The sequence below is a fragment of the Buteo buteo genome, chromosome 4 (assembly GCF_964188355.1).
Source record: "Buteo buteo chromosome 4, bButBut1.hap1.1, whole genome shotgun sequence".
Lineage (NCBI taxonomy): Eukaryota > Metazoa > Chordata > Aves > Accipitriformes > Accipitridae > Buteo > Buteo buteo.
Genome location: NC_134174.1, coordinates 1,178,086 through 1,205,859, shown reverse-complemented (window position 1 = coordinate 1,205,859; position 27,774 = coordinate 1,178,086). Strand labels below are relative to the sequence as shown.

Genomic DNA, 27,774 nt, shown 5'->3' with positions numbered 1-27,774 from the left:
AGGGAGCGGGGGGAGGACGACGACGACGGGGCGCCCAGGTGGGCGGGGCCGCCGGCCGGCGCGCGCGTGAGGACGTGGCGCTTTCGGGCCAATCGGCGCCTGCGTCCCCGCCGGAGGGAGGCGGGGCTGCGGCGGGCGGAGGGAGGCGGGGGCGAAGGGGCGGGGAGGTGGGCGGAGGGCAGCGTTGGGGGCGGGCGGAGGGGGAGGACGGACGGTGGAGGCGTCCAGTCAGAACGCCGATCGTGGCGGCGGGGGAGGCGGAGGCGCGCTCTGATTGGCCTGCGGGGAGGGAGAGCGGGGGGCCGTGCGGCGTGGCGCGGCGCCTACTTCCGGTCGGCGGAGCGGCTGAGGAGAGCGGGCGGCGGCGGCGGCTCCCGGTAACGGTGAGGGACGGACCTGGCCCGGCGGGGCGGGAGGGTGCCCTTGGGCCCCACCGGTGGCGGGAGCGGCCCTTGGGGGCTGGTGGAGGGGGGAGCGGCAGCGGCCGGCCCCGCTCTGCGGGCTCGTTATGGGGGAGCGGTAACGTGGCACCGGCTGGGCCGGGCCTTGGGAGCCCCCCGGCCTGCTCGCCATGGGAACCTGGGGGGAAGCAGCATCACTGTGTCCCCCCCAGGCCGGTCCTGTTGGCGTGGGGCTGTCCCGCTGGTGAGGCCTGGGGATGCGCGGCCAGGCCCGGTGCCGCCCTGAGTAACGGCACCCGTGCCCCGGTGTGTGTGTGTGGCAGCCGCTGCGTCTTGCCTCCCACCCCCCCCCCCCCCCCGCCCTGTGCAGGTCGGGATTCCCTGCAGCATCCCTGGGAAACTGGCAGCACCGCGGCTGCCTCAGCCCCGGGGGAAGGAGCCTCCGTCCTCATACCGCATGCCCGGGGAGGGGGGGGCTGGGGGGGAGGGGGGGACAGTACTGGGCTCCGGACCCCCGGCCTGGGCAGGCGTCAGGCCTGGTCCAGCCTCGGCCCGCATCCTGCACCCGAGGTCACTGGCACTGAGCTGTGAGGAGGCATCTCCTCTAATTCCCTCTGCCTCTTAATAAACTGTTAGTGAAAACCCGAGCCTTCGGGTTCTTCGTATATCGGTGAACGTTTGTTTTAGGGCGTTAATGGCTTTTTTTCCTCACCCATTATTTGTTTTAGCTCCCGCGGGCCTGGGGGAGCGGAGCGATAAGTCCTCAATCACTGCCATTAATTACACAGCAGGGCGAACACTGGCGATTGCATATCGGAAGGGGCATGTTAATGAAACCCAAACCAACCCCGATAGTCGACGTAATCCTCCGTTATCCGCACAGTTGTGTCCGCTTGCCTTTTGGCATTGTGGCATCTTGTCCTCGGCCACCATTTGTCACTGTCACCCCTGTTGTAATGTGGAGCTCCGTTGGCGGCCTGCGGAGATGACCTGCTTGCTCTTCCACCTGTGGATAAGGACCAGGTTTGCCTGTCAGCCTAAGGCCGCTGGGGAATGAGGTTAATCCCCTTAAAACCCAAAAACAGAGACTTAATTCCCAAATTTGAGTGAATTATATTGTCTGTAGGGGCTTTTTTCTGTGAGGCTAGCTGGATTCCCAGGTGGGAAGTGTGCTTCCAAAGGGGTTTCTAGCTGTTGGTGTGCTCTGAAAATCGCCACAAGACCAAACCCAGCGCAGAATCCCACGTTCTTCCCTCAATATCATCACAAAACCAACCAGAGTCCCATGTTCCTCCTCCAGCCAAGGTTCCAAGAGACCCCATTTTGAGGGAATACTTCCCGACTCCCCACCACTAATTGCTGCTTCTGACTTCCCTGTGGTTCACCACCAAGACCCTTTTATTTAGGAGAACAGAAGACTGTTGCCGAAGTCCCTTCCCACAGCGGTTTATGGTTTGCTTAACTAGCTGGGGAGAGAAGAGGGGCACAGGTAATAGAGTTTGAAGCCTTATTTTTCCCAAAACTGTGAGCTCCAAGGAAAATTTGGGGGTCAGTCCTATTGGTAGAGCAGCTGTCGGTTGGCGGAAGCTGTTACTGATGTGAATTATTTATGAATAATGGTTGGTTTGGGGTTTTTTTTTTTGTCCCACCAAGCACTAGAGCAGCATCTTTACCCGCAGAGGTAAGGCTCATCGCCTCCCTGGCACCCGGCCTGGTGCCAAGATACATGTTTGAGGTCAGATTGTCCCTTTTAATCACCTCATGACCGCTTTGCGTGGACTTTGTAGATAAAATCGTGGTATTTACACCAGTTCCAGGTCACTCTGTGCTTTAGTCCAGTTCGCTCCCAGGATTAGCAAGAGGTTGATCTGTGTTAGGCAGGCCCTCAGCGCTGGGACGTGCTCAAAGTGAGCGAGAGTCTGGTACTCCGTGTAAATATATACATAGAGCTCCTCTTAAATAACGCCTGGGGTGTCCTCCCCCTCCTGCTGAGGTCATGGCCATGCTGGATTGCATCAGAGGTGCCTGGGGGTTGAGGATTTTTCACCCGGATCGAGCTTGGATTGCAAACGGCCATGCGGGTGTCGCTTTTCATCTCGTTTGCTTTCCTATCCTCCCGTCCCCAGGAGGATGTGGCTTTCCCCTCGCCCTGCCAACTGATGGTGATCGTGAAGCTCGTTCCACGTGGTTGGAGACTGATAGGAGCATCACTTAAATCCTTCTGTGGTGGTCTCGAGAAGCGAGATGTGAGGAGATGGGGAAGGGGTTAAGTCGCCCAGCCCGGGGAGAATCTCCCGGGGGGGTGGGGTGGTTCCAGGTATCCTTGTCATAAAAGCCACAAGAGAGTATTACTGCTTTCCACGATGTCTGTTTTATTCTTAACTCGGATATTTTTGTCACAGTGTTATCTTGGTTCCTTCTGTGAGGTTAGTGGCCTCAGGAACAGGTTTGTACAGATCAAAACCCAGATTCTCTGAATATCTGATGTGACCGGGTAGCACAGATTTATGCTGATGGCTTGTGCCACAAAAATTATCTGTGAGTTGAGGAAAGCTGCTGTTCTTCCATCTTTTCCATTCTTTCCGATGCTCTAGCATGCACGTGTCTCCTTTCTTCAGCTAAACTATGCCCAAACTTCCCTTTTATTTGGATTAATTAACGGCCAAAAGCCCGAGGGATCATTATGCATTTCCTGTGCACAAGACCAGAATTCACAGCCTGGATCCCTCATCCCTTCCTGCTGCAGAGCCCACGTTCTCCCTTCGAGATCCCCATGTCAGTGGATGCGGTCATGGCAGTGGGACTCCTCTTTTTTTTTTTTTTCTGCTTTCCCCCCTCCCTGCCCCAGCAGAGCGATGGTTTCCAGCTTTCTCCACAGGAAAACTGGCAGTGCTCTCGCCTCCTCAGGGTTTTGGCTTCTCTCCTTTGCTCACCGGCTGCTGCCTCACTTCAGCCCTGAGGTCGCCCTGCCTGCTTCTGGGATGGGATGGACAGCTTGGACCTGCCAGATTTGTCATCATGGTGCTCAAGGCTTTGCTCCCTAAGGAGCCTCCGGAGATCTCCAGAGCCAGAGAAGGAGCAGCTGAGGTGCTCAGTGAATGTTACCCAGTGCCCGGCAGGGTTTTGAGTGGCTCTGATGCCTGCTCTCATCACTGAAGGGATTCATATGGCACAAATGCCGCACAGATAAATGCGTTGCGCATTACGGGGTGGGGGGGGTTTAGTGGATTCCTTGCCCTGCTGCCTGCATTGTTTTAGGCAAATATTGGTGAAGCGGTTGATTTTAAATAAAAAGAATCCCTTGACCTCACCAACTCCTGAGTAACACTTCAGGCAGGTAACTCTCCTTGGTTTATTCTGTTAGAAGTTTTTTTCCCATTCTGCTGCTCCTTTCTAACCTCTGCAAGTAATTTTAGCTGCATGGACTCTTTAACTTCTGGTTTCTACAGGGTAAAATTTAATTTTAAAAAATTTTTCAGGCAGGACTGCACAGGTGGAGTTCTGAGCATGTGTGGAAAGAGTAAGGCAGCTTGATCCCGCTGCTGGAGAGGTGGGACGGCGTGCTGAAGAATACCGATGTTAACTGCTTGATTTAAATTTAGATTAAAGAGCTAAGGATTGGGAATACTTCCAAGAGCCCTCTTTGATTGTACAATTCTCACGTTTTTATCCGGCGTTTCCAGCCCAGACGCGTGCTGTGACCATCCCTGATGCTGCAGAGTTACTGTGTGAGTGCCGGACAGATGATCCGGGCGATAAATTGCCACGTCCTGAACGTCTCTGTCATCGTGTGCGTCTGTCACCCACCCAGCACCTGGAATTGCGTTCCAGACGGGTGTAGCAAGCCTAGTGGGACTTGAATTAATGGTGAAATGTGTGTGGGTGAGGCTTCCATCCACATCAGGGTATCGGAGGTCCTGGAGGAGTGTCTGAAGCCATCGGGTGGACAAGCTACCTCACTGGGAAGGAGGGTTTATTGGGGAGGGAACTGGGCAGGAGGACGTGAGAGCAGAGGGCAGCCGGCACGGCTGGCCACCGGCTTGGCAAGGGCTGCGTAATGGGCGATCTGCCCTGCATGTTTGCCATGCATCCTTCACATTCCTCACCGAGCAGGCTCTCCTTCCAACAAACACAGTTGTTGCTCTCTGCCGTACGGAGGGGCTCGGCTGGGGCTTGTGTGAGGGCTTTGGGAGCAGGGAGCTGCTCCGTGTGTGTGTGAATAAGAGTTTCTGCAAGCGCTGTAGGGATCAAAGATCACTTTCCCCAGATAATCTGTATTAATTCATCATTTTGCCCAGGTAATCTGTATTAATTCATCAGCTCTCCCCATTTTGGCGTCAGAGTTCTGGCTTGTGACCCTGGAACTGGCAGCGTGCTGCTCCGGCATTCCTGTCACAGTGCGAGCTCCTAAATTCCCCTTCCCTCGCTGTCCCATAGGTGCATCTGAACCACCATGACCATCCCTCAGCTCCTCCTGTGCCTGTCTCTCTCCATGCTCTGCATCTCGAGCAAACCCACCGAGAAGAAGGACCGGGTTCACCATGACCCGCAGCTCAGTGACAAGGTCCATGATGATGCGCAGAACTTTGACTACGACCACGACGCTTTCCTTGGTGCGGATGAGGCCAAAACCTTTGATCAGCTTACGCCGGAGGAGAGCAAGGAGAGACTCGGGTAAGGAAAAGAGCCAAAATAAAAATCAAATTGAGAGAGAAAGAATTCACAGTGGACTGTGCTGGCCATAAATGTCACCCCGGCATTCATGTACGTTCTCTTGCACCTCAGGTGGCAGAGGTAGTTTCAACCAGAGCCTTTCAAATGTAATTTTTAAGGCAGCAGTAGCTGAAATTTAGTGACCAACACAAATGGTAGTGACAAAGTTAGGCGACACGTGTGCCGTTCTCCTTGCTGGAGACGTTGCGCTCAGCATGCAAGGTCACCTTGATTCATTCCAACCATGCACGCTTGCTTCCAAGCACCAACTACTCCCCAAAACTACAAAGAATAAATAAAAATAAGCATCTTTCCCCTTTGCCATACTCAAACTGTGCTAAACAGAGCTTGCTGGTCTCCAGTTACCGCTGGAGGCCGAAAACCCAGGGGACTACTTGCGTTTTCCTGCCACGTTAGTCTTCCCAGTTGAGAAGCAGCTGGTTGCTATGTAGAGCCACGAGTTAGTGAAAACAGAGCATCTCTTGAAAAATTAGCTTCTGCTTCATTGCTTTTCCTCCCCTGCCACCTGCGGATGTCAGAACAGGGTGTTTATCAGAGAGGGTCAGCGCTGGCCCTGGCAGTCTCGGCTTCTCGGCACTACAGCGTGTGCCTTTGTGCATGCGGCAGCAGCTGCCAGCACAGTTGTTCACGTTGGGCTTAGAAAGGCTTAAACCTTCGGAGGTGCAGCCCCGATAAGACATTTTCAGAGACTCTTGAGGGCTGTGCTCCCGCCTGGCACCTCCCTGGTGAGCTTGGCCTTGCCGTTGGGACGTTCCTCAAGATGTCGGTCTAAAGGACTGACTCGTGATGGTCCAAATTGCCTGTTAACTCTTCAGCTTTGTCTGTTTTTCTGGTTTTTGAAGACAGCAGGCTGGTGGCATTGTCTGCTTTCTGCCTCCGGCCCGCAGAGCAGCGTCCCAATGCCTGGATGGGCTTTGCTCACCAGCGTAGTCCTCAGCGTGAGAGCTGAACATCTCAACCCTACACTACGGCTGGTGGAGCAGCAATTGGTGCAGACCGCAATGAAAATTGAGGGGGGGTGGGGGTGGTTTTTTGAGAGAATGAGGCTCCCTGATGAGAAGGGAAAGCTTAACCATGTGTAGGTGCTGAGGGAAATGCCACCCGGAGTGAGGTAAACTGAACAGATGCAGCTGGATTTGCAGGACAGAGTGATGCCAGGCTTTCCCACGTGCTTTAGCATCCATATGGATCATCCGGCTTGTCTGCCTGGGGTGGGAAGTAGCTGCGGGCCTCTCCACCAGCAGTTTGCTCTCAATAGAGGCTAGGCAAAGACAAAGCTGTGTCTGCTGTAAAGGAGTCTTTGCTGGATGCTGGAGTGTGAGGTGTTTTGGGGTTTTTGTGGGGGGTTTTTTTGTTGGTTTTGGGGTTTTTTTTTTCCCCTGGGGACTCTTTAAACTGGGAAAAACTCTTTGGACCACCGCATCCATTGCAGCAAGACCCTTGTCGGTCTGCAAACTGCAAAATAAGACAAGCCAGGTATTTTTTTGCGAGGGAAGTAGTTTGGAGAGGATCTCCTGATCCCCCTAAAGCAGAAATGAATGCAAAGGCGACTCTGCAGCTCTAGCTGCAGAGAGCAAAAATGCACCGGCGATCCTCCCCCCTGCACTGTTTTCCTGACCCGTAGGCTTTGTCATGGCTCTGCGCTTTAATTTCATTGTTCTGCTGAGTTATCTACTGGAAAAAGCTGGCAGTGGAAGCAGGGCTGGGGTAAGAGTTTCCACTCGGATGTTTTAACGAGGCTGTTTCAAACTGCTCTCGCCCTTGACACAAACCAGCTTTTTTTTTTTCTTTTTTTTTCTGCTTTTTTTTTTTTAAGTCAGAGGCAAACTCATCACACTTTCCCGAGCCTGAATTGGTTTGATAAACTTGTTATGAATGCATAATTATGTAAATTATTTTTTTTAATAGCTTTGTTCTGTTGAAAGGACCTAGTTTTCTGGGAGAGAGCTCTGGCTCCGTGTTTACCAGCTTGGTTTCCGTACAGCTCGTCTCACCTCCTTGTTTCTTGGGACGACTGGGATTTTGGAACAGCGTCCCATGCTCTACCTTGTTTTTCTTTAAAGGCTGCTGAATTAGGGAAACACTCTGTGAGTTTCCTGGCAATAGTGCTGAGCTAACAGGATCCCCTTGCTTCCCTAGGATGCCTGAGTGGGAAAGCAAAGCAGCCTGTCAACTCCAGCTGCCAGCCATCACAAAACATCTGGTGCCCCTGCCACCCCCTCCCCACATAGGCTGCTGTGGCGTTGTGTGACAAAACGGCAGGGTTTTTTATTAAAACTTAAGGGTTTTGTGGCTTCTGCCCTGGGAAACCAGCTTGTGAGCATCTGGTTTCGGCACTAAGCTGCTGAACCAGCTGAAGGCAGAGGTTTAGGAGCTGCCTAAGTGTCCTCAGCAGTGCCAAGCTTGCCCTGGGCTCCAGGTGGGGACAGAGTTTAACTTTCTCTTAATGCAGTTAAACAGGGAAGCTGTTTTTTGATTAAACTTCTGAACTTCTGCTGCCCCACCTAGAAACCTTTCCTGGAAAAGTCACCCCAATGCGGGCTCCAATTCTTCATTCTGGTGGGGTTTTTTCCCAATATATTCTTGTGACGGCAGCATGCCAATGCCTGAGCTCCGGGTGCTGAGCAGTACTTCACAGCTCAGCTGGTGGCCAATTTCTCATCACCCCTGGCTGAACAGATGAAAAGTGGTTTTGTACGAGATCTGCCACTGCCCAATCTTGTCACTTGGCTGGTCTGCTCTGCCGCCTCTTCGTTTTGCTGACACTGTGGGGTTTGGTGTCATAGAAACCTTTTTAATGAGGCTGGGATGGTTCAGATTTTATGCTTGGGGAAGCAGCTGGGGAAATTCCCAATGGGATCCGGTCCTCGGAGGCTGCTTTGTGATAAAGCCGGGGAAGGATGATGCCCGCTTTTCCTGGCAAGCAAGTTTCCAACCAGCCCAGTCCTTGACTCTTGTGTTTGCAGTTTCACCGTTTGCAAACAAAGCAAGAGGCTTTAACCTGTACCATGCCTTGTCACACGAGAGTGTTACATGCTCTCATGGTGGTATTCCTGTCCTGCTCTTGAATGGCAATGCAATATGTAAAAGTTGAATTGTTTCCCTGAAAGAGCAACTATTAAATAGCCTGTAAAATGACTCAAGCCTCCAAAATGTGGTGCGCGGTCTGCGAGCTGCCATCTGTCACAGGTAAAGTACGGCATTGAGCTGAAAGACTCTTCTAGAAGTAATGCAAATATTTTCACCAGTCTTATCCCAGCTATCTATTCAGCCTTTTGTTTTTAGGAACATCCTTTGTGCCACAGAGGAAATTGTGGTTTTGCTTTTTAAAAGCAATTACAGAGCAACAAAACCCGAGAGCTAAGTGCAGGGTGGCTCCAGTGTCCCATCTGTTTGACGAGGCTGGGTTTGCACCTGATGTTTCGCTTTGCATCAGTGTTCTGGGAATTAATACTCTTGTGGTGTCTTAAAACACAGTCTTTTAAAATTCCTGCATTTGAGTTATGGATTACTGAATTAACAGCACCAGTTTCATGTTGAACCTTCCTGTTTAAAGGAAAAAAATGATCCTGGTTGACCAAGCAAAATATTTTGGGCTGTCGTCCCTGGTTTTAATTGCCTGGCGCTGCCAGGGGAGGACAAAACTGAAAGTTCCCAGCGCTGAGCTTGAAACGCAGCGTGTGCTGTGCCTGCCCTGCATTGCACAAACACCGCGACTACTCCTAGGAGTAACGCATGAGGAACGGCGAGCATTAAACAGCCCAGCTACCCCTGACCGTGCTGCCTTCCCCTCCCCAAGGCTTGCGTGCATCTGCCTATGGATCTCTGCATTCCTCCCAGCGGCTTTTCTTCACAGCTGCTGCTAAAAATAAAGAAGGCACGCGGCCTTGCACCGTGCTTTATAAACCACACATCTCCGGTTTCTCCCTCGGTAAATGGGTGGGCATCATCCTCGGGTGGGATCTGACATCGACGTCAGCTTCTTGTCGCTGTCCTACGAGGGTGTTCTCTGCCTTGCTGGGCTTGGGCGTGCAAACAAGCCAAGGCTCGGTCTTTGTATCCCTTCACCAGGGCCAGGCTTCCCACTTTTAATGTAAGTACCTGTACGCATTTAACTCCGTGCGCACTGTCGAGGTGGGAAGACACGACTGGGCATTTCCCAAGGTCTGACAAGAAAATGCTTTCCCCTAAGACGCATGATTTCCTGAAGAGTACAAAACCTGAATGGCCCCAGAGTGAGAAAGGCGGTGTTTCAGCAGCTAAACTGTACATTGGTTTTAAGGATGAGCTGTCCGTGTGGTCACATATGCTGGGACCCGTTAATAAACACCTTGACTTGCTCACTCTGGCATCCATGGGTTCAAATGCTCTGCCCAGTAGAACTAGAGCCTTGTTTCCCTTAACTTTTGCTGGATTTTTCTGCATTTTCTACAGAAAGATTGTAAGTAAAATAGATGAAGACAAAGACGGGTTTGTAACTGTGGAAGAGCTGAAAGACTGGATTAAGTTTGCACAAAAGCGCTGGATATACGAGGATGTAGAGCGGCAGTGGAAAGGGCACGACCTCAATGAGGACGGCCTCATTTCTTGGGAGGAATATAAAAATGCCACCTACGGCTACATCTTAGGTAGGTCTCTACTCTTGGGATAAAAACTTTGCGGAGCCGGCGCTTGAAACTTGCTGTTTTGTTTTTGTAGAATGATTGTAGATAAGATAGACACGGATAAGGATGGGTTTGTGACGGAGGGGGAGCTGAAAGCCTGGATTAAGAAGGCCCAGAAGAAATACGTGTATGACAGTGTCGAACGCCAGTGGCAGGAGTTTGACATGAATCAAGATGGATTTATCTCCTGGGATGAGTACAGAAACGTGACATATGGCACTTACCTCGGTAAGGGGCAAGGTGTCCGATCTGGTGGTGGTCTCTAATCAATAAAGCAGAAGTGCAATGGAGCAGAGTGGGAGCTCTTGACTCATCCCCAAAGTCTCAGACTTAAAAAAAAAAAAAAAAAGTCTCCTCCGAATTTACCTTCTGATGGCATTAATGAACGGCAATCAAAGGGGGGGAAAAAAAAAAGATGTGGAAAAAAACAAAGGTGAAGTTTGCAATCAACACGCAGCTTTGTAACTCTGCTTTATTGATGCACTTAATTGTGAAAATTAGCTCAAAGCTCAGTCGTGAGCAATAATGCGATTAAAGGCACACGGTGTAATGGTTTTTTTGCCTTCTAGCTTTTGAATTTCAAGCTACTGGTAGCATTTAGTACCTGCAGAAAGATGCCGATTAACCTGTGGCCGTAGAAGCCACCCTTTTCTGGTTGTCTGCACCCTTCCTAAATCTGTGAAGATCATTAGCGAAGAGTCTTAATCACTTTCCAAAGTCCTGTTTGCACATCTCAGTTTCTCCACTTGTCCTGGCAGTAGCTTTAGACCCCAGAGCTTGTAGATTTTGGCATGTAAGACAGGTCAGCAGCCCCATAAGGACTTAAACACCCCGAGGAGTGAGGTAAGAAGAAGCTCTTCTGGGGTTAAGATGTTAGAAAAATATCGGTTCCTCTGCCAGTTGTTCCCGCCTCCTGGAACACAGACGTATATGGTATGATGAGCTACAGCTTGAAAGCATGAAATAAGGTTTAATTTACTAAATATTTCCAAAGATAGTCAAATGCTCTGCAGAATGTATGGAGGCTGTTGCCTCTCAGTTCTGGCTTATCCGTCTTCCCTCGGGCTGTGTCACGGCTTCTTTTAATTGAGTGGGTTAAAGCTCGAGGAAGATTGAAGTTTGCCGTGCTGGTGGCTGGGGAAATCAGCCCCCCAGGACCCCGTCAGGTCTTACGAAGCTTCCCAGACCCCCTCAGGGCTGGGGCAGGTCTTACTAAGCTTCCCTTTTCCATTAATAGTGTAATTACTGAGATCCACAGAAAGCCTAGCCTATCTGCCCATTCAAATCCAGCTTTGAAGGGGGAGAAGAGCTCCTAGGAGGGCTTTTATCACGCTTTTTGGAGTCTGTCTAGTGGGATTTCTGACCTGTAGGTATAGAATATTAAAAAAAAACAAAAAAACCCGAACAAAACCTTAATGAGAAAACCATTTCTCAAGCCTAATTAGTACAAGAGGGGAGCGCCTGGCCCCCATGACTGACGATATGCCATGAAGATCTGGCCAGCCTGAGCTGGGGACTGGCGCTCGACGCTGAGTGCCCTTGGCAGGTACTGATAAAGCCTATTACAGCATTGCTTCCACATACTTTTGTCTTTACTGAACGCCGGGAGGATCACAACGACCCCGCTCTTGCAGCCACGGCACTGGGCTCTACCCGGTAGAGCCGTGCCTGCCTAATGCCTTGGCTCCGTGCTCCTTTTTTCAGCAGGAATTGCTTTTCCACAGCTCCTTTCTGCTGAAATATTCTCATCCCTTACACCAGAGTCTCCCCTCCCTTCTCTCTCCCTTCTCCGGCCGGAGCGGCGTTGGAAATGACTCTGGAGAGCTTGACACGTGGCCAAGAGGCCGGCCGATCCCTTAATCAAGTTAAGAACATCCCTCTCCCGGCGCGTGGGAGCCGAGGCACCACCCTCTGTTGCTGCTCTACTGAGTATTTAAAAAATGCTTGCTTTTTGTCATCAAAATGAAATGCTGTTGTTTTCTTTTTTTTCTTTTTTTTTTTTTTTTTTTTAAAAAAACTTCGGCACTGTATTAGTCACTGGGTTGCACCCAGTACTGTAATAAAGTAGCTTGGTGTGCATCAGCGCTGAAGGCTGTTTCTGTGGATCAAAATCCTACTTTCCATAGGGAAAGCGAGAACACTAAGTGATAAATAACCAAGAGCTTCATCTTAAAGTAAAACTCCATTTAAAACCTCCTTAAAAATAAGGATATAATAATAATAATGCTTTTTTTTTTGTTCTTCAGTCCCATCAGACTCGCTTGTCGCCATGGGTGGGTCCTGAAACCAGAAACGCTCGTGTTTCTCCTGCTCATATCAGGAAGATTAAAAAGTTGAGCTTGTGGCTTTGCTGCCTGCAGCTCCTGAGCGATTCCCCAGCTCTCTCCCCTCAATCTGCCCTATAAAATGTTTCACTTGTGCCACCGAGGTCAGGGACTAAAATGCAAAGCGTTTTTGGGTGGGTTTAACCCTTGTTAAACAGTCAGCTTGCTTGGCTCTTTGCTGCTTGCCACCTGGTTGAAACTGATTAAGGCCACTCAGCTAATGGCGGTATTAAAAGAAATTGCTTTTAACTTCAACTGACTCTGCTTGTCCTGCAAGCTGACGCTGATCCCGAGGCTTTTGTTTGCTCTCGCCGAGCTTTCGGCATACACCGCTATCCGAGGTGAAAGCTTGGGAATAGAATAGGAAACTTTAGGCTTAATTGTGCCCTAGAGGTGACTTAAAATAAAATCTTCTTACCGTCTTATATTTAATGGTTGGCTGGCACCGGGGCTTGTATAGAGCTGCTTAATCCCCTGCCTTTTGTCCTGGATGTAAACAGAGAAGGGAGGGAGCCTTTTTTTAGACCAGGCCTGGCTCTCGCTTAACTTCGCCCCGCAAGGATTTGGCTCCTCTATCGTCCTCCTCTATCAATATTTTTCTATAGGCTGACAAACAAAGCTGACTTCGGTATCCCAAAGCTTATCTATAGCTGTTGGCGTAGCTATATCTAGTGTCCATATGTGCCCAGATATTCCCACTGTGGCGGGCGCTGGGTGATGTTTCGCTGGCTTTGAAGCCGCCCCAGCAGCGGGGAGCAATATCCCCTTACACATTCTCCTCCAGAAATAGCTTGGGCTGAGCCACTGGGGCCGTGCCGGCCAAAAAAACCCCAACCCTTGTCTCCTCAGGGCATCTTCCCTGGGAATGCTGTTATCCCACGACCACTGACAGCTCCTCCTCCTCTTCCTCCTGGCAGAGGAGGTGCAGAAGACAAACGACGGCCGCTGATATCTAAAATTCAGGCTGCTGTGGCAAAGCACTGGGAGGTTGAGGTTGGGTTGAGGAAGTTGAGGTTGCGTTGAGGTTGGGTTGGGTTGGTGGTGACCATGGGGCATCTCCCCCCTGTCCGAGCTGACCCAGGGCACTGCCTCTTCTTTTCTTCTGCCCAGATGACCCAGACCCTGACGATGGGTTTAATTATAAACAAATGATGGTGCGAGATGAACGACGCTTCAAGATGGCTGACAAGGATGGAGACTTGACTGCCACCAAGGAAGAGTTCACTGCCTTCCTGCACCCTGAAGAGTATGATTACATGAAAGATATAGTCGTGCAGGTGGGTCCGCTGTGGCTGGTGATCTCGCAGGAGGTGGTGGTGTTTATGGCAAAGAAATGGATGGAGAGGGTCGGAAGTCTGGGTGTTCACCAGAAACGGTCCTGCAGCAGGATGGCCTTGAGTGGATCAAGCGGATGTGGATCAGGGGTGGCTGTAGGCAGAGAAGATTGGCTGTGGAGCACAAAACATGGCTTTTGGGGGGTTCTTAACGTGCAGATTTTATCTTCGTGCATGCTGGCGCTGGCACAGGACTGGATCAGCCCCAGTAAAGGGGTCACTGCCAGGGGGAATTGCTCTGAGCCCAGCTAACCGCTCTTTCCTCCTTGCAGGAAACCATGGAGGACATCGACAAGAACGGGGACGGCTACATTGATCTGGAGGAATACATAGGTGAGACACCGGCGCCTTGGCTCTGCCGCCGCGTCCCCTCCTCACCGTGTCCGGCAGGAGCAGCTGCCGGCATGTGCTTTCCCGTCCCTCCCCCTTCTGGAATTTTATTATCTCTCTTAACTTCCTAACTTTAGACCTGCCCCGCTCCTCTGTCCTCACTGTGGGATTTCTGGGTTAAATCCCAAACCGGTGACAGACGCTGGGTGTTCGGGGTGGGAAGAGCATCTTCCAGACCCCCAGAGGGAAGGGAGCATCTGCTCAAAATCCAGGCTTGTCCGCTCTTTAACGCGGCGGGGGCTGCCCGTCCCTGCCTCCTCCCTTGGCAGCGGCGGGACGCTGAACAGCTGCCCTTTTTAACACCCCTTATCTGAAATGGAAAGCTTCGGCAGGGGAGAGGGGCAGCGAGATGTGCCTCTGACTCCAAAATATGTCAGGAGAAACTCTGCCTTGCTTCTCCAAACCCATTTCAAGCAGCGCTTTAAGATTTTGGAGGTGAATTTAGGGAAATAAAGAGGCTTAAAGGCGGTTCTCGAAGATGGAAAGGGGGAGCCCCTGTGGGCACATGGGGGTCTTGTTGTTTTCCCCTTGAAAGCAGCAGCCTTTGTGCTGATCCTGAGGTCTAACCGGGCACGACCTGCGCTCCTGTGGGATGGCAGAGGGGTGCTAGCCCCCCTATCCCAGTCAGAACCAAGACAACATGTGTCCCGCTGGTGGTTTTTCCTTCGGGATGGATCCGGTGGAGGGGTGTTCAGCCTGCCACTGTGCCTTCCAGGTGACATGTATAGCCACGACGGGGACGCCGACGAGCCCGAGTGGGTGAAAACAGAGAGGGAGCAATTTGTGGAATTCAGAGACAAGAACCGCGATGGCAAAATGGACAAGGAGGAAACCAAAGATTGGATCCTTCCTTCGGATTACGACCATGCCGAGGCTGAAGCGCGACACCTCGTCTACGAATCCGACCAGAACAAGGTGGGGACGGCACCTCCCCTCCCCGGGGGGGCCCCAGCGAGGATGTCCCCGTCCCCCCACCCCGCAGTCTCCGCTGGAGCTGGGCCTGCAGCCCTCGACTTCACAGCTCAGAGGCCTTCCTTTCCCCAACGATAAGGCTAAAGCCCTTTGAAATGGCTTGGCAAGCGCCTTCGTTAAGCTATCTAATTAAGAGTTGCCTGGGCGCGCGCTCCCCGCAGTGGTTCGGCTCCCCCGGGGCAGCGCTCTCCATCCCTCGGAGGGGTTGAGTGAGATTTTGGGGAGCTGGGGAGGGAGGAACAGAGCCACTGTGGGATAAATAATCGGAATTTATGTCTCTTGCAGGACGGCAAGCTGACCAAAGAGGAGATCGTGGAGAAGTACGACTTGTTTGTGGGGAGTCAGGCCACAGACTTCGGGGAGGCCTTGGTGCGACACGATGAATTTTAAGAGCTGTACAGAGAAAGCCGTTTCTTAAATAATTTATTTTTTACAGTTTCTGGGATTATCATAAGAAACATTTTTCGCTACTGAGACTGTTATTTCAGGCGATGAGGTGAAACAAAAAAAATATCTCTTCCCGTCCTTTTTTTTTTTCTTCCTTTTTCCCAAAGGGATGGGGACTCGCTGTTCTGAAAACCAACTCTTACTACGACACTTCGTGGGTTGTGTCTTTTTTTTTTTTTTTTTTTTTAGATTTACACATTGTTTTATGGTCTTAACGAGTTCTGTTTATTTTTGTATTTGTTTTGGTTCCACGTGAAGTGAAGAAACACGTATCCTGACAAGCTAAGGGTAGAGCAACGGTAACGGTTCCCCCTTTGCCCTGCCTCCCTCTCTCCCCTTTGATTTGTTGGTATGTACTCAGCTACGGTCTTTTAAAATAAAATAATCAAGGAAAAAAACCCCTAGAACAAGCCAGAGAACAATAGGGCCAAAAGGAAAAATAAAACCAGAGGTGAGTCATGCTTGTTTTAGACCGGGCTTTGCAAATCCAAACACGGTTCATCTGGCCCAGAGGGAGTCGTGCTCAGCTCCTTGCCTCCGGCTCCAGCGGGATTTGCAGGCAGCCCTTGCCCGGTCTGCCCGCACTTTTCCCAGTTCTCCAGGAGGAGCTGGATTTGCAAACCCCTCTCTGAAACAACGGCGAGGCTCCGAGTCAGGCGAGTGCCGGCGGGGGCTTCGTAACCAGAAACGGGTGCAGGGCCATTCCACGTGCTTCACTCCCTCCGCCAGCCCAATTAGCAAGCCCCTTAATTAAGCGGAGCTGCATGGGTGCAGGAAAACCGGCAGCAATACAAGCTGATGGTGTCGGTCCCCTCCCCATCAAAATGCTTTCCCGCTTCTGCAGCCCTGGGCGTCGCTCAAAGTGCCTTTAATCCACCCAAAAACGCTGCGAAGGAGGAACGGCAGGGCCGGCACCCAGCCGGGCATGGGGGGAGACGCTCGCTGCACTCCCATCGTACCTGTAGCATGAAGTTACTCTTTCTTGATTATTATTAATATTCTATTTTTATTATTTTTATTATTTTAAATTTTTTTGTAACCCTGCATTCCCCGCTTCGCCCAGGGACGTCTCGCTTCCCTCTCGCAGCCTGCTCGCCTTGTCCCCGCGCACTCGGCCGACCAGCAGCAACGTGGATCCTCCTCCGGCGGCATCACGCAGAGGTTGGTGCCGGCCACCCGTGCCGGGGAAACAACAAAAAAAACACCCCGGCTTCTCCCTTAAATCGGTCTCCAAGGGTTAAAAGCGCGGACTATAACCTATATATACTCCTCGTATTTCATGTACCTTTCTTAAAGTAACACTTTTGATATAACTCGATGGTGAATCAGATAATCCTATACGAGATCCGTGCGGTGAACGTGCCTTCGGCGCTCGTCCCCCCCTTCCCCACACGGGGCTCTCGGATTTGGCCAGTGGGGAATGCCGGGAAAGACTCACCAACGCAGCACCATCGGGCCCCGGTTGCTTCCCACCCCCCCAACATCAAACCCCTGGCCAGCTCCGGCATGCTCGGCTTTCTCCACCCAGAAGGACTTAGAAATGACGAGCATGCGGCTCCTCGGCATTAACGACTTCAGACACTAATTTTGTTTTCCGGCGTGGGGTTCGCCCCCGCGTTCCCCTGTTGTTGTGTGTGTCGTCCCCCCACCCTCCCCACCCCGTGTTTATTCCTCTGGTATTTCTCCTCTCGGGATGATTTAATTTTTATCCTTCTGGTGTAAACGGAGCTTCGCAGCCGTGCCGGAAGATTCTGTGGCTCAATAAACCCGTTTACATTCACCCCATTAACCTGCGTCGGGGTTTTGTTTCGCGGTGACGGAATCGCTCCCGTTTTCCCCCAAAAAAATATGATGCGGGTGAGGGCTGGGGGAGGGGTGTGTGTGACCCCCCCGCTCCTCCAGCTCGCACGGCGCGGTGCTGGCCGGATCGTCCCCCGCTCGCTCGGGACAGGGATAACTTAATTTGGAAGTGTTTACGTGTCCCGGGGAGGGCTGATGCAGCCCCTGTGGCCCCCCCACCCCAAAATGGGGCATCCCCAGGTCAGGGCTCTGGGGGGCTCGGCCAGGCCCCTTCTGACCCCTCCCAAGTTGTGCCCCAAACTGGGCATGGGCACCCTGCGCCCTCGGGGAGGTTGGGGTGTGGGGCTGGGGGGGAGATGTGGGGCTGATGTGGGTCCTGGGTGAGTCCTGCACGCTTGTCCCCGCTGCTCCTGGGTGGGGGCTCTGCCCTGCCCCAGCCCCACGCATAAGGGGCTCAGCCCCACCCCTGCCCCATAGATGGGGGGCTCAGCACCATCCCAGCCCCACAACTGGGCTCCAGCACCGCTCCAGCCCCATGGAGAGGAGCTCAGCACCACTCCAACCCCATAGATGGGGGCTCTGCACAACCCTGACCCCACAGATGGGATCCGGCCCAGCCCCATGGCTGGGGGCTCAGCCCCACCGCAGCCCCACAGAAGGGGCCTCAGCCCCATCCCAGCCCCATGGATGGGGCTCGGAACCACCCCAGCCCCATGGATTGGGAGTTCAGCACAATGTTAGCCCCATAGATGGGATCCAGCCCCAGGGATGAGGCCCCCAGCTCCACCCCAGCCCCACAGATTTTGGGGCTCAGCACCTCCCCAGCCCCATGGGTGGTGGGAGAGGGCAGCACCCCACCTCCCCGCCCCACCACCGCTTGTGGGTCCTGAGCAGGACGAGGGGGCAGGGTCCTGTGCTGGCATCCATCCTGTCCCACAGCCGTGGGGCTGAGCCACCCACGGAACCCCCCCGTCCCCACCCCGCCGGGGAGCCACCGACGCGCAGACGGGCTCGGCGTTTGCGTTCAGACCTCGGTGTTGCGTTCAGACCGCGGCGGTGGTTTATTGTCCCACCCGCGCCTACATCCTAGGCTGGCCGAGGGGGCGGCCCCGGACCCCCAAGGCAGCCCCAGCCCCATAGCAAGGACAGCCAGGGGGTCCTGGAGCCGGGGCGGGCGCTGGTGACTCCTCAGCTGGGGCTGACCTGGCTGGAAGAGACAGACGAGACCTCCGTCCTCTGGGCCGAGCTGGAGATGTCCGAGTCGTCCGTCATGGGCTTCCCGCAGACCGTCTCCATGATGCAGGCGCGGAACTACGGGGATGGGAACGCGGCCGGCTCAGCCCCGGGAGGTCCCGCGTGTCCCCTGTCCCCCTTCTCTGTCCCCCATCCCTCGGACTGTCTTCCCATCCCTGATGCCACGCTGACCCCATCTCCTGTCTCCGGGAAAATGGTACCCCCTGCCCTGGAAGACGGCTCTGGGCATTCCCAGGTGTCCCCAGGTGTCCCCAGGCATCCCAGTCCCTGGGTGTCACTGGGTCTCCCTCATCCCCAGGTGTCCCTGCTCCTGGGATGTCCCCAGTCTGTTGGCACCAGGTGTCCCTCGTCCCTGGGCGTCCCTGGATGTCCCTGGTCCCCAGATGTCCTTGGGCAGCCATGGGTGTTCCCCGTGTCCTTGTCCCCGGGTGTCCCCGGTCTCTGCACGTCCCCAGTCCGTTGGCATCCTTGGTGCCCAGTCCCTGCTCCATGATCGTGCCTGGTCCCTGGGCACCCCTAAATGACCCTGGTCCCCAAATGTCCCTAGACGTCCTTAGTCCCCAGGTGTCCTCAGGCACCCCTGGATGTCCCCATTTGCCTGGGTGTCCCCAGGATGTCCCCATCACCCAGATGTCCCGGGGTGTCCCCAGGGGCACCTGTTTGTTCATGAAGCAGTAAATGATGGGGTTGTAGACGCAGGCGCTCTTGGAGAAGAAGGCAGGGATGGTGACCAGGCGCAGGTCGAGGCCGTGGTTCCGGTTGTTCACCATGTACATGGCCAGGGCCGCGTAGGGCACGTAGCAGAGGCAGAAGGAGCCCACCATCACCACCACCATGCGGGACACCTCCCGCTCCGCCTTCTGCGTCGTGGCCGACTCCTGCTGCTGCGCGGCCACCTGCGCCCGAAGCAGGGGGTCAGGGTCCCACCTCGGCCCCTGGCCGGACCTCCTGCCCTCCTGCCTCTCTCCTGCCCGAGCAGCCCTTCCTACCTCCATCCCTCTATCCCTCCTTCCCTCCATCCATCTATCTCTCCATCCCTCCATCTCCCCATCCCTCCACCCCTCCCTCCCTCCATCCCTCCATCTCCCCATCCCTCCACCCCTCCCTCCCTCCATCTCTCCATCTCCCCACCCCTCCATCTCTCCATCCCTCCATCCCCCTCCATCCCCCTCCACCTCTTCTGCTCTCCATCCTTCTTTTCCTCCCTCCCTTTGGCCATTTCTCCTCTCTACCTCCCTCAATCCCCCCCACCCCCCCGCCATCCTCCCACCCTTGCACACGCGTGTGCGCAGCCCCTGGGCTCCCCGTGCCCGCCGTGCCCCCGGGACTCACGGCCCGCAGGGCGCTGAGCAGCTGGGAGTAGGAGAAGATGATGAGGGAGAGGGGCACGATGAAGCAGAAGATGAAGAGGAACCAGGTGTAGTACTCGCTCTTGTACTTGGTGCCCACCGTGTACCAGTCGGGGCCGCAGGAGCACTGCAGCCCCTCGGGCACGTACCTGTGGGGCAGGCGCACTCACCCCCCCGCTCCGTGCCACGGGGCTCACCCGTGGCACCCCCCGTGGCACCCCTACGGCACCGCTGGGTGTCCCGGCACCCTCCTGGCACCCCCGTGGCACCCCTGGGGCACCCCCGTGGCAATGCTGGGCTGCTCCACGCCCCTATGGCACCCCATGAACCCCCCCCCCCACGGCACTGCCATCCCGCTCCGCACCCCCGTGCCATCCCCAAGGCCCCGCCGGGTGTCTCGGTGCTCTCCTGGCACCCCCATGGCACCCCCGTGCCACCCCCATGGCACTGCTGGGTGTCTCAGGACCCTCCTGACACCCCCATGGCACCCCCATGACCCCCCCCACCGGCCACTCCTGGAGATGAGCACCCTGCCCACCCCTGCCCACCACCCACCTCCCCCCCCCACCTGCTCCACCCGAAGAACGGGGGGATGGCGACGCCGACGCCGATGACCCAGGTGGCCACCACCACCATCAGGGCGTGCTTGGAGCTGAAGCGGAAGTTGCCGAAGGGTTTGCAGATGACGATGTAGCGCTCGAAAGCCAGGAAGGCCAAGGACCACCCCGTCACCAGCCCTGGGGGGGGGACACCACCGGGACCTCAACCCACCTCCCACCAACCCCCATGGCCCCACCAGACCACGGTGGTCACCTCCACCTACAGCCCCAGCGGGTCATGGTGGTCACCCCAACCCCTACAGCCCCACCAAACCGTGGTGGTCACCTCTACCTACAGCCCCACCAAACTATGGTGTTCAACGCTACCTACAGCCCCACCGGGTCATGGTGGTCACCCCAACCCCTACAGCCCCACCAGACCCCGGTGGTCACCTCCACCTACAGCCCCACCGGGTCATGGTGGTGACCCTAACTTCTACAGCCCCGCCAAACCACGGTGGTCGCCCCAGCTCCTACAGCCCCACCAGGTCATGGTGGTCACCCCCACCTACCTCCGGTGGCCCCCACGAAGCCCTCCAAGGCACACATGTGCTTGCCGAAGACGAAGTAGCCCTGGGAGCTGGAGACGAAGACGGTGAAGACGCTGAAGATGCAGGAGATGAAGCCGCTGAAGGAGATGTTCACCAAGATGTAGTTGAGGGGTTGCCTCAGCTTCTTGTACTTGACGGTGACGACCAGGACGATGGCGTTGAGGGGGGTGCCCACCAAGAAGACGAAGCCCATGAAGGCGGTCTGCAGGTAGAACGCCCACGGCGGAGCGATGTGGTATTGGGGACCGTCCCAAGGTCCCACCGAGGACCCGTTCTTGAAGAGGTAAAACTCTTCGTCACCCGACATGGTGATGGGGCTGGGGGGGGGTGGGGGGGCACGGTGGTCCCCTGCCCTCCCCCTCTGATATACCCTGCCCAGCCCCAAGCCGCTTAACGGCTGAGGGGGGGATCAGGGCTTCATCCTTGGGCAAACTTGGGGATTAGGGGGGGCTAAGCCGGGCTGAGAGCCTAATCGGCCTCCCTAAGCTGGGCCGAGCCGATTGCCGAGGCTCCCGGGGGATTTGGGGGTGGGAGGGGGGCGTAAGGACCCCCCGCCAACCCGTCTTGGGGGTTGGGGGTCCCCCAGGGGTCCCCGGGGACACACAGGGCACCCCAAGCTTGGTCTGGCTGCCACCGGGGTGTCCCAGCTCTGTGTGCCCTGGGTTGGTCCGGGGGGGGTGGTTGGGGTCCTCCGGGGGGGGGGGACTTGGGGACCCCCAGTGAGGTCACACACCCCCCCCCCCCGAGCACCCTACGGTGCCCCCGCAGCCCCACGGGGACGCCCAGTGCCCCCCCACCGTTATTGCCCCCCGCACCGCTGGGGGTGCGCTACTTGGGGGTGCAACGTCAAAGGGGGGGTGTGCATTGGTGGGGGGGTGTCACTGCAGAGGGGTGCACTGCCCGGGGAGGGGGGGGTGTGCATTTTTGGGATGCATTGCCGGGGGGTGCATTACCGGGGGGGGATGTGCACTTTTGGGGGGGGGGGGTGCACTGCTGGGGGTGGATTGCAAAGGGGGGGGGGGGGTGTGCACTTTCGGGGGGGGAGTGTGCACTTTCGGCGGGGGGGTACACTGCCGGGGTTGGCTGGTTGGGGGGTGCACTGCTGGGGGTGCATTGCAGGGGGGGGGTGCACTTTCGGGGGGGGGGGCATGCACTTTCGGGGGGGGTGCCTTGCCCAGGGCGGGGGAAAGGGGCTTGTGCACTTTGAGAGGGGCTGCAGGCCTGACGTTGCCCCCTCCCCACCGTGCCCCTCGCCCCCCCCAACTCCCCAGTACCCCCCAGTACCCCCCAGTACCAGCCCCCCCGGCTGCCCCCATCCCGCCACCTCCCACGCGTGGCCCGTGGAGGGGCGGGCGGCGCTGCCGGCGGCTCGTTGGTCTAGGGGTATGATTCTCGCTTAGGGTGCGAGAGGTCCCGGGTTCAAATCCCGGACGAGCCCGAAGTTTTTTTTCCTGCCCCCTCCCCCCCCCCCCCTTTTCCTGCCCCCCCCGGGACCATGGGGCCTCCCGTGGGGGCAGGAAGGATGAGCACAAGCCGCTTAGGGGGGGGGATTAAGGGCTCTTGGGGCCGCCCCCCCCCCCCCCGGGGGGCTGGGGGTGCATATAAAGGCCGGGTGGAGTGGAGGGACAGTGGGGTGGTGGCACCCCCCGGGACCCACGCGGAGCCCACGGGCGGGGGGGTGCGTGTCCGTTGTTGTGGGGGTGCGGGGGGTGGGGGGGGGTAGACCTCCGTGGGTGTCTGTGTCCTTGTATGGGGGTGTAGGGGGGGTGCCCACCCGTGGGGTTGTGTCCAGCTCTGGGGCAGGGACTGGGCGGTGCTGGGGGGGGCAAGGTTGGGGATGGGGGGGGACATGGATGGGCTGAGCCCCCAGCATTGGCTGGGGGGGGGGGTCCTGCCCTGGCTAGGCTATACTGGGTCAGCCTGGGCCATACTGGGCTGTACTGGGTCAGGTCAGGTCACACGGTACCGTACCAGGCTGTACCACACAGCACCACACTGGGCCGTACTGTACCGGGTCAGACTGGATTTTACCGTTCCATACCGCACTGGGCCACACCACACCATATGGTACCTGGTCAGGCCACACTCCACCGTACTGGGCTGGGTCATTCCATACCGTACCGCACCGTACCATACCAGCTGCCCCCCTGCACCCTGGCACGCTGCCCCCTCATGTGTCCCTCGTGGCCATCGGTAGGCTCCAGAGTGAACACTCCCCACAATGTGTCCTGAAGCTCCGAGGGGGGTGTACCCCAGGGCAGGAGCAGGGGTACTGGTGGTGGGGTGCTGGTATGGGACAGTGGCACTGGGCAGGGGGGGCACTGCTGCCCCCTGAGCCCCTCTGACCCAAGGGACCCAAGCGTCCGGGCAGGCAGGGCCCCCCCAGGGAAGGGGGGAGGCGGTTGCCAGGGCAACGAGAGATGCCACCCCTGGGGACCGTCACCCAGGAGACCGTCACAGGGCACAGGGTGCCCCAGCGCAGAGCTGGCAGGGCCATGGACCTCACCGCCTCCCCCTCCGTGGGCAGTGAGTGGGGGCACCCGGGACACACCCCCCCCCCCCAGGGACAGGCACCCCGTGGGGACGGGTAACCCCATAAATGGGTGCCCCACGGGGCAGGCACCCCCAGGGATGGGCACCCCACGAGGACGGGCACCCCCTCGGGACGGGCATCCCCAGGAATTGGCACCCCCCAGGGTGATGGGCACCCCATCGGAGCTGGCACCCCAAGGGACGTGCACCCCCGGGGGTGGGCACCCCATAGGGGCTGTCACCCCCCAACCCGCGCCCCGTGCCCCCCCCCGACCCCGAGCGGCGATGCCCACGAGGTGCCCCCTCGCAGCGGAGCTGCAGACGCTGCGGGCAGAGCTGGGCGCCCTGCAGGCAGGGCAGGCAGCGGAGCTGGGGCAGCTGGAGCGGGCGCTGGCGCTGGCGCAGGCAGAGCGGGCAGCGGCCACGGCGGAGGCCACGCAGCAGGCGGAGGAGGTGGCCCGGCTGCGGGACGAGGTGGCCGGGCTGCGGGCAGAGCTGCGGCGCGGGCAGGAGCTCTGTGCCCAGCACCAGCTGGAGGCCACCGCGCTGCGCGCCGATGCCCGCCTGAAGGAGCAGCGGCACCGGTGTGCCACCGCCGAGGTGGCACGGCTCCGAGGTGAGCGGGGCATGGCGGGGGGGAGGCCATGGCGTGGTGGGATGGTGGCCATGGTGAGGTGGGATGGTGGCCATGGTATGGCAGAATGATGCCATGGGACAGAAGGTTGGTGGCCATGGGTTGGTGGGCATGGGGTGGTGGGACGGTGGCCGTGGGGTGGTGGGCTGGTGGCCATTGTATGGCAGTGGTGCCATGGGACAGAAGGTTGGTGGCCATGGTGAGGCGGGACGGTGGCCATGGCATGGTGGGCTGGTGGTCATGGTGAGGTGGGCTGGTGGCCGTGGGTTGGTGGGCATGGTGTGGTGGGACAGTGGCCATGGCGTGGTGGGCTGGTGGCCATTGTATGTCAGAGTGATGCCACGGGACAGAAGGTTGGTGGCCACGGCATGGTGGGCTGGTGGCCCTGGTGAGGTGGGCTGGTGGCCATGGTGAGGTGGGAAGGTGGCCATGGCGTGGTAGGGTGACGTTGCAGCACGGGGGGCGGTGGTCGCGTGGGGGCCCGTGCCGTGGGGTGGGTTGCCGCGGGTCGCGGTGCCGTGGGGCTGAGGCGGGGGTGCCGCGCAGAGGAGCTGGGCAGGCTGCGGGCGCAGCGGGAGACGCTGGGCGAGGAGCACGGGGCACTGCGGCAGCGTCACCACCGCCTCTGCCGGCACCTCTGCGGCACCCGCTGCCACCGGTACCGCCCCGCGGCCCCCACGGGACCCACGGACCCCCTGCCTATAGCCCCCGTGGGACCCCCCAGGACCTCCACGTCCGTGTCCTCGTGCCCTCCCGCATGTGGCCCTATACGTGTTCCCCCTGGCCCCAGCCGTGTCCCCTTGGCCCATGTCCCCTGTGCCCCCAGCCGTGTCCCCCGTGCCCCCTGGCCACGTCCCCCGTGTCCCCTGACCCGCGTCCCCCCCATCCCCATGGCCGTGTCCCCCCCGTCATCTCGTTCACGTCCCCCGTGCCCCCAGCCCTGTCCCTCCGTGCCCCTGGCCATGTTCGCCCTGTCCCCATGTCCCTTGTCCCCACGTCCACATCCCCGGTACCCCCTGCCCAAGTACCCTGTGCCCCCCCCAGCCTTGTCCCCCTGTCCCCATGGCCATGTGCCCCCACACCACCGGCAGCCCCCAGCACTGCCATCTCCTGCAGGTGCCCCGAGGGGCCGGGGGGCACCAGGGGTCCCCTCCCAGTGCCCCCCTACCCCGAGGACCCCGAGGACGCCCAGCCTCAGTACCTGGAGGGGACCCAGAGCCAGGTACGGAGTGGGGGGGGGACGGGTGTCACCGTGGTGGGGGTGGCCCTGACCCCCGTCCCCCCCCAGGAGACCACCGGCGGGCTCAAGCCCTTCCTCCTCTTCGTCCTGGCCTCCACCATCATCTTCCTCTACCCCTACCTGAAGAAGAGCTGAGACCCCGGCAGGCGTCCTGACCCCCCCACCCGGAGCACCCTGACCCCCCCCCAGAGCAATACACCAGATACCCCTCTGTATGGCTGCTGTCGGTGCTGGGGTCCCCGGGGTGGGGGTGCCACCCATGTACCACCCACGTCCGTGTCACCCCCCCCCGAGCGGGACATGCCCCTCCAACCCCCCAACCCCCCCGGGGTATTTTGGGTGCCGGGTGCGTGGCTCTGACTCGCTGGGTTATTTTTAGGCGCTGGCGCAGGCGCTTGGGCCATTGTCGTCGTCGTCCCCCCCCCGCCACCCGCTGTCACCCGTCACCCTGGGGTGCACCCTCACCACCACCCCCCCCCCACCCCGGCACCCACCCAGGGAACTCCTCGACGTGGAGGGTGGAGGGGGGGGGAAACTGAGTCACAGCGCGAGGGGAGAGGAACCCAGGCGTCCTGCACCCCTTGTGTGTGTGTCATCCCCCCCCCCGGGTGGGACCCAGGCGTCTGGGTGCCCCTCACCCCCCCCCACCCGCTGGAAGCTTCCAGGGCGGGTGGCCAACGGTGACGTGGTGACGGTGACACCGGCAGCCGGACACCGGAACAAGGGGGAACCCGATACACCCCCCTCTCCCCAAAATTACCCCCTCCCCAACAAAGGACCCAGCTCTGGAGCACCCAGATGTCTACCACCCCCACCCCCCCCCCCCCAGCCTGGGCCCAAGGGTGTTGAAGAGGACCCAGGCGTCCAGGTGGACCCCCAAGGTGTGGGGGGGCACCAACGATGTTGGGGGGCAGCGGGGTCCAGGGGTCACTGAGGGGGCCCCGACGCCCTGGGTCCACCCCCCCAAGATGAATGAACCCCCCCTCCATGAGTCACCCCAATGGGGAAACTGAGGCACGGCTGAGGCGACCCACGGCTTGAGCCACCAGTGGGGTGGTCACCCAGCAAGGGGGGGCCTGGAGTGGGGGGTCCCAAGGGAAGGGGGGCTGATGGGGAGGGGTGTCTGGGTGGTGGTGGGTCCTGGGGGGGACTGTTTCTTCTGTGAGTTTTTTGGGGAGTCCCAAGTGGGGGACTCATGAGTGGGAGGGGGTCCTGAGTGGGGGGGTCCCAACTGAGTCTTCTGGGGGGGGTCCCAAGTAAGTGAGTTTCCTGAGGGGTCTTTGGGGGGGGGGGGTTGGGGTGCCAACGGTGCTGGGGTGCTGGGTGCCCGGGGTGCTGGCGGTGGTGAGGTTTTGGGGTGCTGGGGTTTTGGAGTATCAGGGTAATGAGGTCTTGGGGTGCCTGGGCCATCAGGGTGCGGGGGTACCGGGGTGCTGAGGTTTTGGGGTGCTGGTGTTTCAGGGGTGGTGAGGTTTGGGGGTGCCGGGGTGCCAGTGTTTTGGGGGTGTCAGGGTGTGGGTGTGCCGAGGTTTTGGGGATTTTGGAGTGCCAGTGTTTCAGGGTGCTAGGGTGACAAATTTTTAGGGTGTCGAGGTTTCGGGGGTTTTGGGATTTTGGGGACTTGGAGGTAGCGGGGTTGCAGGGGTTTGGGGGGGTCTCTGTGTACCAGTGTCGGGAGGTTTGGGGGTGCCGGTGTTCGGGGTTACCTGGCTTTGGGGGGTGCTGGGGTTTGGGTTTACCGGGGTTCGGAGTTACCGGGGTTTGGGGGGTGCCGGTGTTTAGGGTTACCGATGTTTGGGGGTGCCAGAGTTCGGGGTTTTTGGGGTTACCGACATTTAGGGGTGCCGGCGTTCAGAGTTACCGGGGTTCAGGGGGTGCCAGGGTTTGGGGTTACTGGCGTTTGGGGGTGCCGGGGTTTGGAGTTACTGGGGTTCGGGGGGTGCCGGAGTTACTGGCTTTCGGGGGTGCCGGGGTTCGGGGTTACTGGTGATTGGGGGTGCCGGGGTTCTGAGCTTTTGGGGGTGCCGGGGTTCGGGGTTACCGGCGTTTGGGGGTGCCGGGGTTCAGAGTTACCGGGGTTCAAGGGGTGCTGGGGTTCAGGGTTACCGGCGTTCGGGGTGCGGGGGTTCGGGGCTTTCGGGGGTGCCGGTGTTTAGGGTTACCGGCGTTTTGGGGTGCGGGGGTTCGGGGCTTTGGGGGTGCCGGTGTTTAGGGTTACCGGCGTTTTGGGGTGCGGGGGTTCGGGGCTTTGGGGGTGCCGGTGTTTAGGGTTACCGGCGTTTTGGGGTGCGGGGGTTCGGGGCTTTGGGGGTGCCGGTGTTTAGGGTTACCGGCGTTTTGGGGTGCGGGGGTTCGGGGCTTTCGGGGTGCCGGTGTTTAGGGTTACCGGCGTTTTGGGGTGCGGGGGTTCGGCGTTACCGGCGTTTGGGGGTGCGGGGGCTCGGGGTGCCGAGGTTCGTGGCTACCGGCGTTGGGGGGTGCCGGGGTTCGTGGCTACCGGCGTTTTGGGGTGCGGGGCTTCGGGGGGAGCACGGCGGCGGAGTGCGGCC

At 58.0% G+C, this 27,774-nt stretch overlaps 2 protein-coding genes, 1 long non-coding RNA gene and 1 other non-coding gene across 11 annotated transcripts; 3 read left to right on the top strand and 1 right to left on the bottom strand.

Moving 5' to 3' along the window:
* The first annotated feature begins 289 nt into the window (after positions 1-289).
* CALU (calumenin) lies at positions 290-17,055 on the top strand. Of its 6 annotated transcripts, none has more exons than XM_075024503.1 (9): positions 290-383; positions 3,309-3,488; positions 3,881-4,129; positions 4,839-5,075; positions 9,834-10,027; positions 13,234-13,400; positions 13,730-13,790; positions 14,563-14,762; positions 15,105-17,055. In XM_075024503.1, the coding sequence occupies exons 4-9, from the start codon at positions 4,855-4,857 to the stop codon at positions 15,207-15,209; spliced, it is 948 nt and encodes a 315-aa protein (XP_074880604.1). In that variant the 5' UTR covers positions 290-383; positions 3,309-3,488; positions 3,881-4,129; positions 4,839-4,854; the 3' UTR covers positions 15,210-17,055. The 6 variants fall into 6 exon arrangements, with proteins under 6 accessions (XP_074880604.1, XP_074880601.1, XP_074880602.1 ...); XM_075024500.1 differs by lacking the exon at positions 9,834-10,027 and adding an exon at positions 9,570-9,763; XM_075024502.1 differs by lacking the exon at positions 9,834-10,027 and adding an exon at positions 9,570-9,763 and having other exon boundaries at positions 357-377.
* Positions 17,056-18,113: 1,058 nt separating this feature from the next.
* OPN1SW (opsin 1, short wave sensitive) lies at positions 18,114-27,725 on the bottom strand. Of its 3 annotated transcripts, none has more exons than XM_075026752.1 (6): positions 27,644-27,725; positions 20,781-21,021; positions 20,238-20,406; positions 19,653-19,818; positions 18,977-19,216; positions 18,114-18,377 (listed from the first exon to the last, which is right to left on the bottom strand). In XM_075026752.1, the coding sequence occupies exons 2-6, from the start codon at positions 21,010-21,012 to the stop codon at positions 18,255-18,257; spliced, it is 930 nt and encodes a 309-aa protein (XP_074882853.1). In that variant the 5' UTR covers positions 21,013-21,021; positions 27,644-27,725; the 3' UTR covers positions 18,114-18,254. The 3 variants fall into 3 exon arrangements, with proteins under 3 accessions (XP_074882853.1, XP_074882855.1, XP_074882852.1); XM_075026754.1 differs by lacking the exon at positions 27,644-27,725 and adding an exon at positions 26,932-27,070; XM_075026751.1 differs by lacking the exon at positions 27,644-27,725 and having other exon boundaries at positions 20,781-21,225.
* Positions 22,186-22,257, top strand: TRNAP-AGG (transfer RNA proline (anticodon AGG)). Its single transcript has one exon. It is a non-coding gene; the product is annotated as a tRNA-Pro (tRNA).
* Positions 23,946-25,304, top strand: LOC142030513 (uncharacterized). The gene is made up of 3 exons (XR_012650200.1): positions 23,946-23,967; positions 25,102-25,207; positions 25,274-25,304. It is a non-coding gene; the product is annotated as an uncharacterized LOC142030513 (long non-coding RNA).
* Positions 27,726-27,774: the final 49 nt, after the last annotated feature.